Source organism: Strongylocentrotus purpuratus, unplaced genomic scaffold (genome assembly GCF_000002235.5).
Source record: "Strongylocentrotus purpuratus isolate Spur 01 unplaced genomic scaffold, Spur_5.0 spur5_scaffold_20, whole genome shotgun sequence".
NCBI lineage: Eukaryota > Metazoa > Echinodermata > Echinoidea > Camarodonta > Strongylocentrotidae > Strongylocentrotus > Strongylocentrotus purpuratus.
This window is the reverse complement of record NW_022145606.1, coordinates 48,230,277-48,243,131: the sequence shown is the minus strand read 5'-3', so window position 1 is coordinate 48,243,131 and position 12,855 is coordinate 48,230,277. Positions and strand designations below refer to the sequence as shown.

Genomic DNA, 12,855 nt, shown 5'->3' with positions numbered 1-12,855 from the left:
TATTTTGATTAGATTGTGTCATATGTTTGAGTTATAATTATTATGTATTAATATTTCATGATAATAAATCAGATTAAAAATTGATTAGTAGAAATCGTAAATACTTTTACGTGGTCAAATAATTCTTCTTGATCATTGATTTATTGAACAGGGATAACCTAGACTAGCGTTTGCGATGTGTTGGCTCCATTTGTCACTAGTTTATGGTATATTTATGGCGAAGTACAATATATTTGAAATTTGGTAATAAATGAAATGAATTAATGAATTAAGAAACCAAATCGAGTCGTTTTGTGTCAAAAGGCAAGGCCTTAGGGCGAATACCCTATAGGCCTACTTCATATTGCAATGCGTTTGTCATTGTAAGGCGCGGAGTCGGATATTGCAGTTGCAGGAAACCCTAAATTATGCATCGACCGTTGGGGGAATCCCACTGACCTCTACCGGTGGGGAATCCCGGCCATTGAGCAGTGCATTGTCATCTGTGCGGAGTCGAATATTGCAGGATTGTTGACGGCTCAGTGTAAACTCCGATGCCTTCTTTTGTTGTCACGTTTCGAAGCAGATCACTCCCGACTGTATAATAGTTTTCAACGCGCATTTCATCTATAAGCTTCAAATTCAATTGGACTCTAAAGATGTGCGAAAATAAAATATATCAATGTGTGGGGCTCATTTCGAGTCTCATCCTCTGTTCAGTAGCCAGTAAGTATTTGTGAATAACTAATCTACATGTAAACTGTCAGTTTGTCACCCATAATGTTGGAATGATTTTTCTTAACCTCTTTTCATGAAATGATTGTCACAATATTTATTATTCTCGATAGGTAGAGTTTATATCTTCTCAGAACTCCTGTTGTTGTTGTTGTTTTTATTTCCGAAATCAGATAAAAATATGATACATGTACATAGTAAAATATACAAAATGAAATATTTATACAAAAATCGGTGGAAAGCCCAATTCAGCAGTGTTTATAGAACACTACTGTTCTTCCTTGGGGTCCTTTAATGATCCATCTCTATGACTCTTTAGATTAAATATAGATTTCCAAATGTTATTTTGCGCATTAAATAGCCTCACACCATGATACTGATGACATTTGATGAGTATTTATTGTATGTGAAAGAACAATAATGTATTTATTTTCTTTTTATTTAGTTCATTCTGTCGTGCACATATATATGCCCTGGAATAAGAAAGGAAATAACAACCCAAGTGAGTATTAATATATTTTGGTAAACGTAATGTCCATTCCACGTAAGTCCTGCTTTACACAAATCCGCAGAAGCCCTAGTTGCAGATGGTAGTGGGTTTTGTTTGGGGTTGGGAGTAAGGGAGAGGATTATAATTTGTTTTTAATCATAACTGATTTCATTCATTTCTTTCAATCGTAATTTATGAACTGTACATGTATTAAGTTAATTGAACAATGTTTTTATGATGAAATAGAATTGCATTTTGAAGAAGTATTTGTATTGTTTTGATACTAAGTGGACTAAAGAATTTGCTAGGGCGTGTGCGCGTGTGTTATGATTATGTTGTGGGCTGTGAACATGTAAAGCCCCACTGTTCTCCTTGTAGCTACTTGCTCCCTCTATATAGAAAACTTCCCCAATCGGTGCCTGTTGGTCCCCCATGATCCTCTTTTTCTTATGTTAGTTGAGAGCTGAGTTGATGAGATAGCCACCTGTCAGTGACCTGGCTGGGTGGTCTGATCCCTTCTATCCCAGTAGTATTGACGGTCTTTAAATGCTCGTTTATACTAACAAGGCAAAATAACATGCTACGGCGTGTACGTGTGTGTACTGATTATGGGTGTGGGCTAGCTGCGAGTGTGTCAATATACTTGTTATTGAAACCTCGTTTTGATTATTTATTCATTTTTTTTCATAGATTATTTCTATTATTCTGTCGTTCCTATTTTGGGTATTCTGAGGAGGCTAGGAACAGTGTGTGATATGTATGTGGAAGTGTGGTCGGGTGGTGTGTGTTTTTGTGTGTCGTGTGTCACATTTATTTATTTTTATTATTATTATTTATTTTTTTGTTGGGGGGGGGGGGGGGGTGGGGGAATAGTGTGCTTGGTTGGATGGGGTTATTCGTTTTATATTACAACTGATTTTAATTGTTTCTTCATCAATCAATCAATCGTACAATCTATGTATTGAAAATGTATTAAATCATATCAAAATGAAAAACAACAATATTTCTAAGAATGATTTGTATTGTTTTGGAATCATTAAAAAAAAAAATTGAAAAAAAAAGTTTTTTATACGTAAGGTATAAGAAAATCATGTAAGGAACGAAGAGATGAGAAAAAAGGTATCTGCATATACAACATTTTGTAATCTACAAACTGTTCTGATCTCAAATTGACACTAGTTATACTAGTCATACAATAGTGGGGATTCCCCGTGTATGCGGCCTACGTTGGGATTGCACACAGTCAATCCCAATGTAGTGTACATTTCGCATACATGTACATGACCCATGTCCCAATACATGTACATTGCGCAATATCATGAGCCAAAGAGAACATTACTAATGTCAGTGGCGGATCCGGGGGGGGGGGGGGCGGGAGGGGGGGGGGGGCGGGGGCACAGGGGGCACGTGCCCCAAAGAAAAAATCTTATATATCATTTCTCAGAAATGTTTTCTGCATTTAGAATCATTAAAGCAATCCTTAATAAACAAAGCTAAGGGAAATTGTAGGCATGTATCATTCAAGCACGAAATGAGGACGTTTAAACACCATTCTCATAGTATTTATTATGATGATCAAAACTAAAATACCTCTGAATGCATGAATGAAAAGCTTATGTCTGAATTATGCATTGTAATCCTATCTTTAAACTAAAGCTGATTTCTCGTCTCACTCTCTACACTCACTTGAAGGTAGTTATACATTCTTGTTAATAACCCCTACAATAAATAGCAATAATAAAAGTGAATCAAATATGGGGAAACAGATCAAAACCGGCTGTAAGTCTGACAACCCCCTTCCTCACTCCCTCACTCCGTAATTAGGGGCCCAGAAGAAAAAAAACGAATTTCCTTGTTTATTCTAGCTAGGCTCACTCTCCTGAGTAATTTACATTTATTTCAATAGAGATTAAAGAGAGTAACATTGTCATCTGCATAGTACACAGTCTGTCAGAATGGCCATCCACGGGGACACGCAGGGCACAGTGAGGGAAAGCTGTAATTGACAAACAGAAAGTTGCCAATATAAATAAATGTAATGTCTACCTCCAGAGAATACTACGTCCATCAAAGGATGATGGCTGTTTATAAAAATACACTTTTTGGAGTTCTCTTAGCATGTTATTTTGAAGACATGCAATAGTTTAATATGCAAAATCATAATATTGATATTAGAATAATTCAATCATCAATGCAGGTTTTTTTATAATAAAATTTTGTCCAAATCCGGAACTTAATAACTCAATAAAACTAAAAATTAAAAAAGAATTAAACTCATTCTAACCCTGCTGGCATAAAATGGTAATATATTTATACATGCAACTCTCTCCTTTCTTTTCTTCTCTCTCTCTCTCTCTCTCTCTCTCTTTATCTCTCTCTCTTTCTCTCTTCATCCCTTAGAAACAGCCATGCCACATCTCTCGTCACCACCCCGAGTTAAGAACGTCACTACATCCACGATTGAGATAGAATGGGAGGGAGCTTACCATGGCGACGGACCCGTATGCGGGTTCATCGTCGAGATTAAACCTCATGGTTCAATGTCATGGACGAGAGTCGGATTCGTTTCCTTCGATGAAGATGAGAACGATTTCGAATACACGATTGAGAGACTCGAAGCCGACGCCCTCTACGATATAAGTGTTTTAATTCTGAACTGCTCCGGCGGAGCAGGAGAAAGGGGTCCGGAGATAAGCCAATCAACAGAGGACATTGGTGAGTTTGGGGTTTTAATTTATTACATCTTCCTTAGTGTCTATGTTCAGTTTGCGTGTTTGTTTTTATAATAATAATAATAATAGCTAGTTCTTATATAGCGCTTTTCAAGACCGAAGGCCCTCTCAAAGCGCTTTACAGATATATATATATTATTACCCCGGTCATAGGATTCAGGCTTACCCGCACACAATGTATGCACATTCTCCACTCCCTGGTGTACAAATTATATTTTGTCAAGTTGAATATCTTATAATTATGTCGCTTTGCCGCCATTCTAATTTTGTAATATTTTACTCTTTGAATATTTATATGCCAAGTCATGGAATAGTGTAGGTGCCGTCTTTGGTAAAAATGATTATGTTTATGATTAATAAAGGAACCCTGTGGATGGGTAAATAGAAAACAAAAATAATCAATTTCTTCTTCCTTTTCTTTCTTCTCCTTTTTTTCTTTCTCTGTATCCTCTCTGTCTCAATTCTGTCTCCTTATTTGTCTCCTTCTCTCTCTCTCTCTCTCTCTCTCTCTCTCTCTCTCTCCCTCCCCTCTCTCTCTCTTCCTCCCTTTATAACAGCCCTGCCACATCTCTCGTCACCACCCCGAGTTAAGAACGTCACTACATCTACGATTGAGATCGAATGGAAGGGGTATTACGACGGCGACGGGCCCGTATGCGGGTTCATCGTCGAGCTGATGCCTCCGGCTTCAGAGTCATGGACGAGAGTCGGATTCGTTCCCTTCGATGAAGATGAATATGATTTCGAATATACGATCGAGAGGCTGGATGCTGGCGCCCTCTACGGGATAAATGTTATAATTCTGCACTGCTCCGGCGGAGAAGGAGAACGGGGTCGGGAGATCAGCCAGTCAACAGAGGACCATGGTGAGTTTGAGGTTTAACTATCTTAACTAAACCATGAATTATTTTATTCATTCAAGGTTCTTGGGTTGTGTATTTTGCTCAACATCAGTCAAAAATCCTCGTTCATATATGACGAGGCAAAATTATGGCGTTTTTTTATGACGTAAGTTGTAATATGTTTCACATTTTTGTCTCTTTATAGTGCACAGAGCCAAGGAGCTTTGTTGCCATTCATTTAAATGCAAAAAAAAGGTCGTGCGAAGGTTTTTTTTTCGGTGGTTCACCGTTTCATATCTGAACGAACCTTTAGGAACGATGCAATCTACGAACAAAACGTATTCAATTGTATCAGGACATTTACCCAGTGGAAAATCATCCCCCGAAAAATCACCCCCTGATAACCCACCCTGATAATAAGTCGTTTTTTTTTTCTTTCGGGGGGAGGGGGGGGGGGGGGGTGATTGTCCAAGAGGGTAATTTTCAGGGCGAATTGTCCTCTGGGAAGGTTTGATTGAGGGGGGGGGGGTAACTATCCTCGGGTGGTAATTTTCTTGGGAGTAATTCTCTGGAGGAGGGGGGGGGGGGGTGGTATTGTCTTCGGGGGGGGGGGGGATAATTATCCTTGGGGATTTTCGGGGGGTAATAGTCCTTGGGGGATACTGTCCCGTTGATAATTGGCCGGGGGTGATTGTCCAGAGGGTAATCGTCTTAGAACCATGATTGGTGTATCGTCAGTCATGTAAACACTATGGCCCGAATTCACAAAGCAAGGTTTGAGCTCAAACCTCCTTTTGTTTCGCCAAACCTCCCTTTGTTATTTACAAACCAGGTTTGTAAATAACAAAAGGAGGTTTGGCGAAACAAAAGGAGGTTTGAGGTCAAACCTTGGTCTGAGCTCAAACCTTGCTTTGTGAATTCGGGCCTCTGTGCATGCAACGATGATCTTAACTATTACAATTTTGTCTTTCTTTTTACTGAAACATATCCACAGAGCCAACATCTTTATCGACATCAACAACGCCCCCGTGCCGAGCGGGATGCATTATTGCTTTACCTGCCCTCTCATCCATCGTGTTCTTGCAACTAGTTATTCTTATATGGTAGGCTAATAATTTATTAATAAAACCGCGAGATGCAATTACAGAAAAAAATATACCCTTTTAAATCTGTCTGTACAGTAATTGTAAGATTGAATTTTGGATATGAAAGTGCTTAAGATATACTGGTAGGCTCACTCATCTCGCTTGTTGTTTAGTGCGCCTGCATGTATAAACAACTGGTAATCTTTCTACATAATTATGTAGCCATTATAGGCTACATAGCCCTTTAAAGATTAAAAGAAGAAGAAGAAGAAGAAAATGAAAAAGAAGTAGGAGAAGAACTACGAACAGTTGGCCGTACATAAATAATAGTAATAGAAACAGGGGTGAACTTTACTACTACCATTACTTTTCTACTGTTATAATCATGATATTTGCGGTCACCATCTACATCACGCTATACTTTATTGAATGTTACTCATTCAATTATACTCGTGGGCCCAAATTCACAAAAGAAGGTTTGTCGACGAACCAAGGTTTTCGTGGGTCATATGACGCGTTTTGACGCGTTTTGACAAACCAGGTTTGTAAAAACCGCGTCAAAACGCGTCATATGACGTACGAAAACCTGGTTTGTCGACAAACCTTCCTTTGTGAATTCGGGCTATTATGTTCGTACTATATACTCACAAGTAACTCACACCTGAACAAAGAATATTTACTTGTATTATTATGATTCTATGTAGTGTATTTTGTAGCATGTAAATATGCTTTTGTAAATTATGTTTTTGAAGTGTTCAATCAATTTAATTCTCTTGTTTCATGTTTGTTTATTCCTACTTAATCTGCAGCCGCTGTGTTATTTGACGACACGGTGAACCTCATGCACAAGATCTGTTGTCACGAACCATCCTAATTGTCATGCTGCCATCCTACTTAAGCATCGCTTATGATTGTTGTCTCCTCCACATTTTCCACAGATACTTCGGACAGTACTTTAAATTTATAGTAATATGTTATAACAATATAAAGTTCGTTATTATATGTATATATGCAGGGGCGTACGCAGGATTTTTTTCAAGGGGGGGGGGGGGTTTAAACAAAACAAAGGGGGGTTTTAGGGGGGTTTTCTTAAAAATACACACATAAAAAATGCCAAGGGGGGGGGGGGGTTAACCCCCAAAACACCCCCCTGCGTACGCGCCTGTATATATGTAAACATTACTTTGACATTAAGTTATTAACGTTTGTACATTTTGTATTATACCTTACTACACTGTCGCTCATATAGTTGGAATATATTTTGACAGTGATTTATTCCTAATAGATCCAGATAATAGTATACATTCTCAGACTTTATTGAATAATAATTTGCCAGTGTTTGTTTTGCGTGACTGCTAAAGCATGTGTATGATACTATGCTTATCAACTAGGGGACATACGCCCTTCAGTCATAAATGACAGTAATGAGGATTAATGCCCCACAAAAGGTCACTATAATATGGCACATCGACACGGTTTTGATCCAAGGGCCTCACAGTTACGGGGTCATTGCTTTGCCACTGAACCATGACTGTACACAGTGGGGGATAGAGTAGGGGGCAGTTCCCACAACAAAAAAAAGTGCAGTCAATTATCAATAATTCATTGAATTCCCCCCACCCCCCCCCCCCCCCCCCCCCCCCCCGTCCCCAACATAAACAAAATCCTCAGTACGGTCATGCATTATGGCTCAAGGAAAGGGTACAGTGACAAAGATCTAAAGATACGGATCCAATAGTTAACTGTTGGCCTACCGAAAAGATAAAAAGCCTACACTGATTACAAGTAGGCCTGTCATGCAAAGTCTAAAGCGAATAGAGGGTTTCTTTATTTTAGCTTAGTAGTCGATTTTTGCTTTGTAACGATTGCTTATGTTGAAGGATAATCTTTTATTCATGCCATAGACTTGGAATCAAGTCGCCAAGAAAATATATTATGATATCAGAATAAAGTTGTGTGTGTGTGTGTGTGTGTGTGTGTGTGTGTCAGGTATATATGAGAGAGAGAGAGAGAGAGAGAGAGAGAGAGAGAGAGAGATACATGTAGAGAAAGAGAGAGAGAGAGAGAGAAGGGAGATACATTCGAAGAGATGCGCAAGTAGAACAAAAACCGAACAATGGATACATATTAAAAAACGGCAAGTTGTTGAGCGGCGTAGACGGAGAGATCTCTATGAGTAACAGATGTAGCGCCATCTATAGTTCAATAAATTGGACAGTGTGAATATTCATAAGTGATACATGTATATATATACATTTTTTCTATGAATCGTATGTTTGCAGGTATGCACAGTGTAGACATAACGATCGTACCAGTGCAAGTATATCAATCTAAGTGAACTTGTTTTGTTTAATTCATAAATATAATTATATTCCCTTGCTTTATTTGGCTCATTCAAATCCAAGAATGAATTTCATGTAGGTTGTCTTTTCAAACTAAAACGTGTTTTGTGTTAACGTACCTAGCTAACACATCTAGTAGTAAATAACTGTGTATTATGTATTGTGTACCGTATATGTTTTTATTTGTTATTGTTGTAATTTTTACCATGTACTTTGTCACTCGCCTACAGGGCTCCTTTGAAAAGCAGGCCTTGTGGCTCTGAAAGGACTACCCTGTATTCTAAAGAAGACTGAATAAATAAATAATAAATAACGATGGTAATCCGTGTGACAACTGACTTTGAGTGAAATTAAAAGATCGAGGCATAAAATAACGGAAAGAGAAAACGAGAAACAAGAGAAAAAGGGGGGGGGGGGAAGGAAGAAAAAGAGGAGAGAGAGAGTGACAGAGAAAGATTGATAGTGAGGAGAGAGAGAGAGATAATTCTGACGGGCGCGAGAATTATAACTATCCAGGGGGGGGGGGGGGGGGTAGTGGGCACTATTTTTATTTTTTTTGCTCCCAAAAATTTGAAAATCGCGCCGGCCGGTAGAGAGCACCTTTTTTGTTTGGGGGGGGGGGGGGGGGGGGCCCTCGAAAATGTGAAAATTATCACCCCGCTCCCTTGAGCGCCAGGGGGGGGGGGGGTGCCTATTCCCCCAATAAGCTAAAAATCACGTGTTTTTTCCCAGGGGGGGGGGGACCGGGCCCCAAGCCCCCCCCCCCCTGGATCCGCCACTGTCACTATGAGCACTGACGCTTGGTTTTGAAAGGCTTTTCAGTAAGCCTTCGAGTATACAGGGGCGTACGCAGGGGGCGGGGGGTTGGGGGTTCAACCCCACTTTGGTATTTTTATGTGTGTAAACCCCCCCCCCCCCCATTGTTTTTTTGTTTTTTTTTAATTATTAAAAAAATATATATATATATACCCACGGCTAACCTAAAAAAGGTGACCTTACCCCCCCCCCCCCCCCCCCCCCCAACGAAGCAATTTTTTTTTTGGACTCCAAAAAAAAAAAAAAAAGGGTGTCCGCTTATTTGGCAGCTCGGCTACGACCAGGGTAATATGTGTAAAGCACCGTGAGCGTCAGAACCTGACGGATACCGGCGCTATATAAATAACCATATTATTATAGCTCAATGGTACATATTTTATGCTTCGTCTTTCTTTGCTCATCTCTCACCACTCCCTCTATATCTCTCCCCCATTCCGTCTCTTTATATCCCTCCTACTCACTATATTTCTTTCTCTTTTCAACCCCTCTCTCACTAAAATCTAGTAAAACAGAATCATGAACTAGTTTTCTCTCTCCATTTTTACATGTTATTTATCGTAGCCCCTTTCATGAATTTGCAGGCCCTTAAAAATTCTTCTCAAAATTTATAGTAGCTAGACGAGTTTATGAAAGTTTGTGCAAAGTTTCAGATGAAAAGGCGTTGTATTTACCTCTCCATGATTTAATTTGATTTTGTTTTATTTGATTTCTGCATTTTTCTGCACACAATAAACGTCAGGTATGATAGAAAATGTACAAACAACAATAACTTCATGTAAACAAAAAATTGCATATATACATATAATAGCGAACTTGATTTTTCTATAACATATTATCATAACTTCAAAGTACTATCCGAAGTATCGGCAGAAATATCGGTGGAAAATGTGCAGGAGACCGCAATTATAGGCGATGCTAAAGTAGGATGAAATTTCAAATGAAAATATGTTCATACGATTTTTGTGTATGAGTTTGTGAGTTTATTGTGTGAGTGTATTGTGTGCGTGTGCGTGTGCGTGTGCTTGTATGTGTGTAACGAATGGTGGATATCCACGTAGATATGTGTTGTATAGTGGAGTGGAAACAAATGTAGCCCTTTTGATGAAGGAAACAAAGAATACGAAATAGAATACGAAATAGCAAAAATTACTTGCAATGTGACTAAAGTTTGAGATATCAATATAAATTTCCTACTGCATGTTGAAATCAATTATAGACCTATTGATCTTTTTTAAATTTCATATGGTAAGCAAGTATGCCACAGTTCAGGTATCTCTTAACCCTTTGCCTACTCGAACCGGGTGGCTCCTCTATTAATTGAAGCCCATTGGAATGAACAAATACAATCGTTAATAGGTCAAACTAAGGGTGCGTTTAAGCTTAAATTTTGAAGGCAGAATGCGCGATTTGTAACGCTCATCGTAAACGCTCATCGTAATCGCAGTTCCACGGTGTACTGTTTATGCTCACTTCTCTGGCTCCTCCAGGCAATTCTCCCTGGGTGGCCTTAATTGGCCTTCCAGCTGGATTCGCAAACCTTCACTGTGCATGCTACGTAGACCCACTAAAGGTCAGTGCGTTGACCCCATTTAAACGCGTTACAAATTGTAAACGCATCTTTTTGTGAGTTTACGATCGGCGATCGTGATCGCCGTTTTTCGGTGATTCTACAAAAGTGAGAAAGGACGCAAGCGTGTTTTAAACTAAACGCGTAACAGATGCCTGATTCTGGCCAGAAAAAGTTAAGCATAAACACGCCCTAAGATAACCTTGAGTTCTGGTAATGATACAATTTTTTTTCACATAATGCAACGAAACGTACGTTGAATGTTCAAGATTACAAATAAATGACATGTGCCAAACAATTTTGGTAGAATATGTATAGGGGCTGAGTAATAAGCATAGCAATATAAGGAATTCAAGGTACCTAGGCCCTACACCATGTGCTTAAAACAGGTCACTATATGCAAATGAGAGTGTGGCTGTTATTGAAGATGATTCCCAGCAGGCTTGCGTGAGTTTGTTTTTATTTTAATGATTCAAACAATCAATCTTCTGCAGGATAAAGAAACCTGAATTAATTATATGCCCTCATATTCAAAATCTGATATATTAAAGGTAATACCAAGTTTTGGTATGGGGTCATGAATTTGGTTCAAATGAACATATTGGAAGCATATTCGATTTTATAATATTCAAAGATCGTTGTCGCGGTTGAAATCGAGTCTAAAGTGATGAAATTGTAAATAGTGAACGCTTTATGTTTTATAGTTCCCTCTCAAGACTGATATTACTTTAGATTTAAAACAAGATTTCTTGACTACAATCGACCGATTTGCTATTCCCGTTTGGAAATTATAAATCAGAACTGTATATTCTGAGATTTTCATGGTCGCAGCTAACATGGAATGGCCTTAGGCGTTATTTGAAATATTTGACATTTACCAGTTTTTATTAATCAATTTGCTCGAAAGCAGAAGTGTTTTTGGGGTCTAAATTTTCTAGTGCTTATAATACATCCACAGGGGCATCCAAATATATCAAAACTTTAAAGAATTACTAAGAATCTCATTCTCAAATTTCCCCAAACTTGTCATTACCTTCAACATGTATTTTAATTTCGAGGGAAAACAAATTAGTGCTCCTTACACACTATCCCACCCCCTTATTCACCGGATGGCTGTTTCGCCGCTAAATATTTTCTTACGAATTGGGCCCCCTCTTTGGCCCCCTCCCCTGCCACCGGCTGGATCCGCCCCTCTGTCCATAACTGTGAAGTGGCATTTTGCAATGTGTTTATACTGATTGATATTCAATTAAGTTGCGTCGATTAGAAGAAGGCACCAATATGAATTCGAATAAGGCGCCTAACGTCATATTCGCTCGATCGTCGTTCAGTGTACTGGTTGGTGACATGAGATGTTGTTCTTCAGGTTCACCGCGACGTCGAATAACACAGCTGCTGCAGATTAAGTAGGAATAAACAAACATGAAACAAGAGAATTTAATTGATTGAACATAATTTACAAAAATATATTAACATGCTAAAAAATACACACATATGAGTCTAGTAATACATTGGTAGCGCGATATAAATGTATGGATGAAGGTTCAAAATAGTATAGAGTGATGTAGATGACGACCACAAATAACAGTATAAGTACAGTAGTAACGTAATAATAAGAGTAAAGGTCTATGTAGCCTTTTGACAAGGCCTCGTGACTATGGCTTCTTTCCACCCCAATCAGCGGCTTGGATGAGATCTAGAGACCCGGGGTGAACGCGCGATCGAGTGGCTTTAGCCGCGAGGCCTTTTCATTCTGGATTTTAGTGCTACCATGAATTATTCATGACTTTGGATCTATTGACCAATCAGATTGGCCATCATATGGAAACGTTTGCTTGTATTTGTCTCATAAAAGAATTTGACCACGAACTGACTCCCACACGGTGTTGAGCGCTCAGGGGTCACAGGCCACTGGCTTCATCGGGCAGGTAGTTCCATTATGTGAATGGGTAAATTAACTATTACAAAATGAGGGGACACATTACATTGTACAATAGGGACACACATTGTTTTTATTGTGCAGAACATACTCTTTTATTGACTTACTTTTTGCATGAAACTATAAAACCAAAATGCATTTTGTATTCCAACAATTGGAGTACAAAGAATAATAACAGGTGAATGAACTGCATAAACACCACAAACACCTGGGGAGGAAGCATTCATAAATTTGAATACATATAGTTGATAAACGACTCCGATGGAACTAGAAAACCAAAATGAAATTTGCGTTCTGGCAATTGGAGTACAAAGAATGATAGCAGGTG

At 38.8% G+C, this 12,855-nt stretch overlaps 1 protein-coding gene across 1 annotated transcript; it reads left to right on the top strand.

Moving 5' to 3' along the window:
- The first annotated feature begins 536 nt into the window (after positions 1-536).
- On the top strand, positions 537-6,860 carry LOC105437532 (myosin-binding protein C, cardiac-type-like). Its single transcript, XM_030994017.1, has 6 exons — positions 537-705; positions 1,160-1,216; positions 3,605-3,919; positions 4,494-4,802; positions 5,773-5,881; positions 6,673-6,860. The coding sequence occupies exons 1-6, from the start codon at positions 639-641 to the stop codon at positions 6,686-6,688; spliced, it is 873 nt and encodes a 290-aa protein (XP_030849877.1). The 5' UTR covers positions 537-638; the 3' UTR covers positions 6,689-6,860.
- Positions 6,861-12,855: the final 5,995 nt, after the last annotated feature.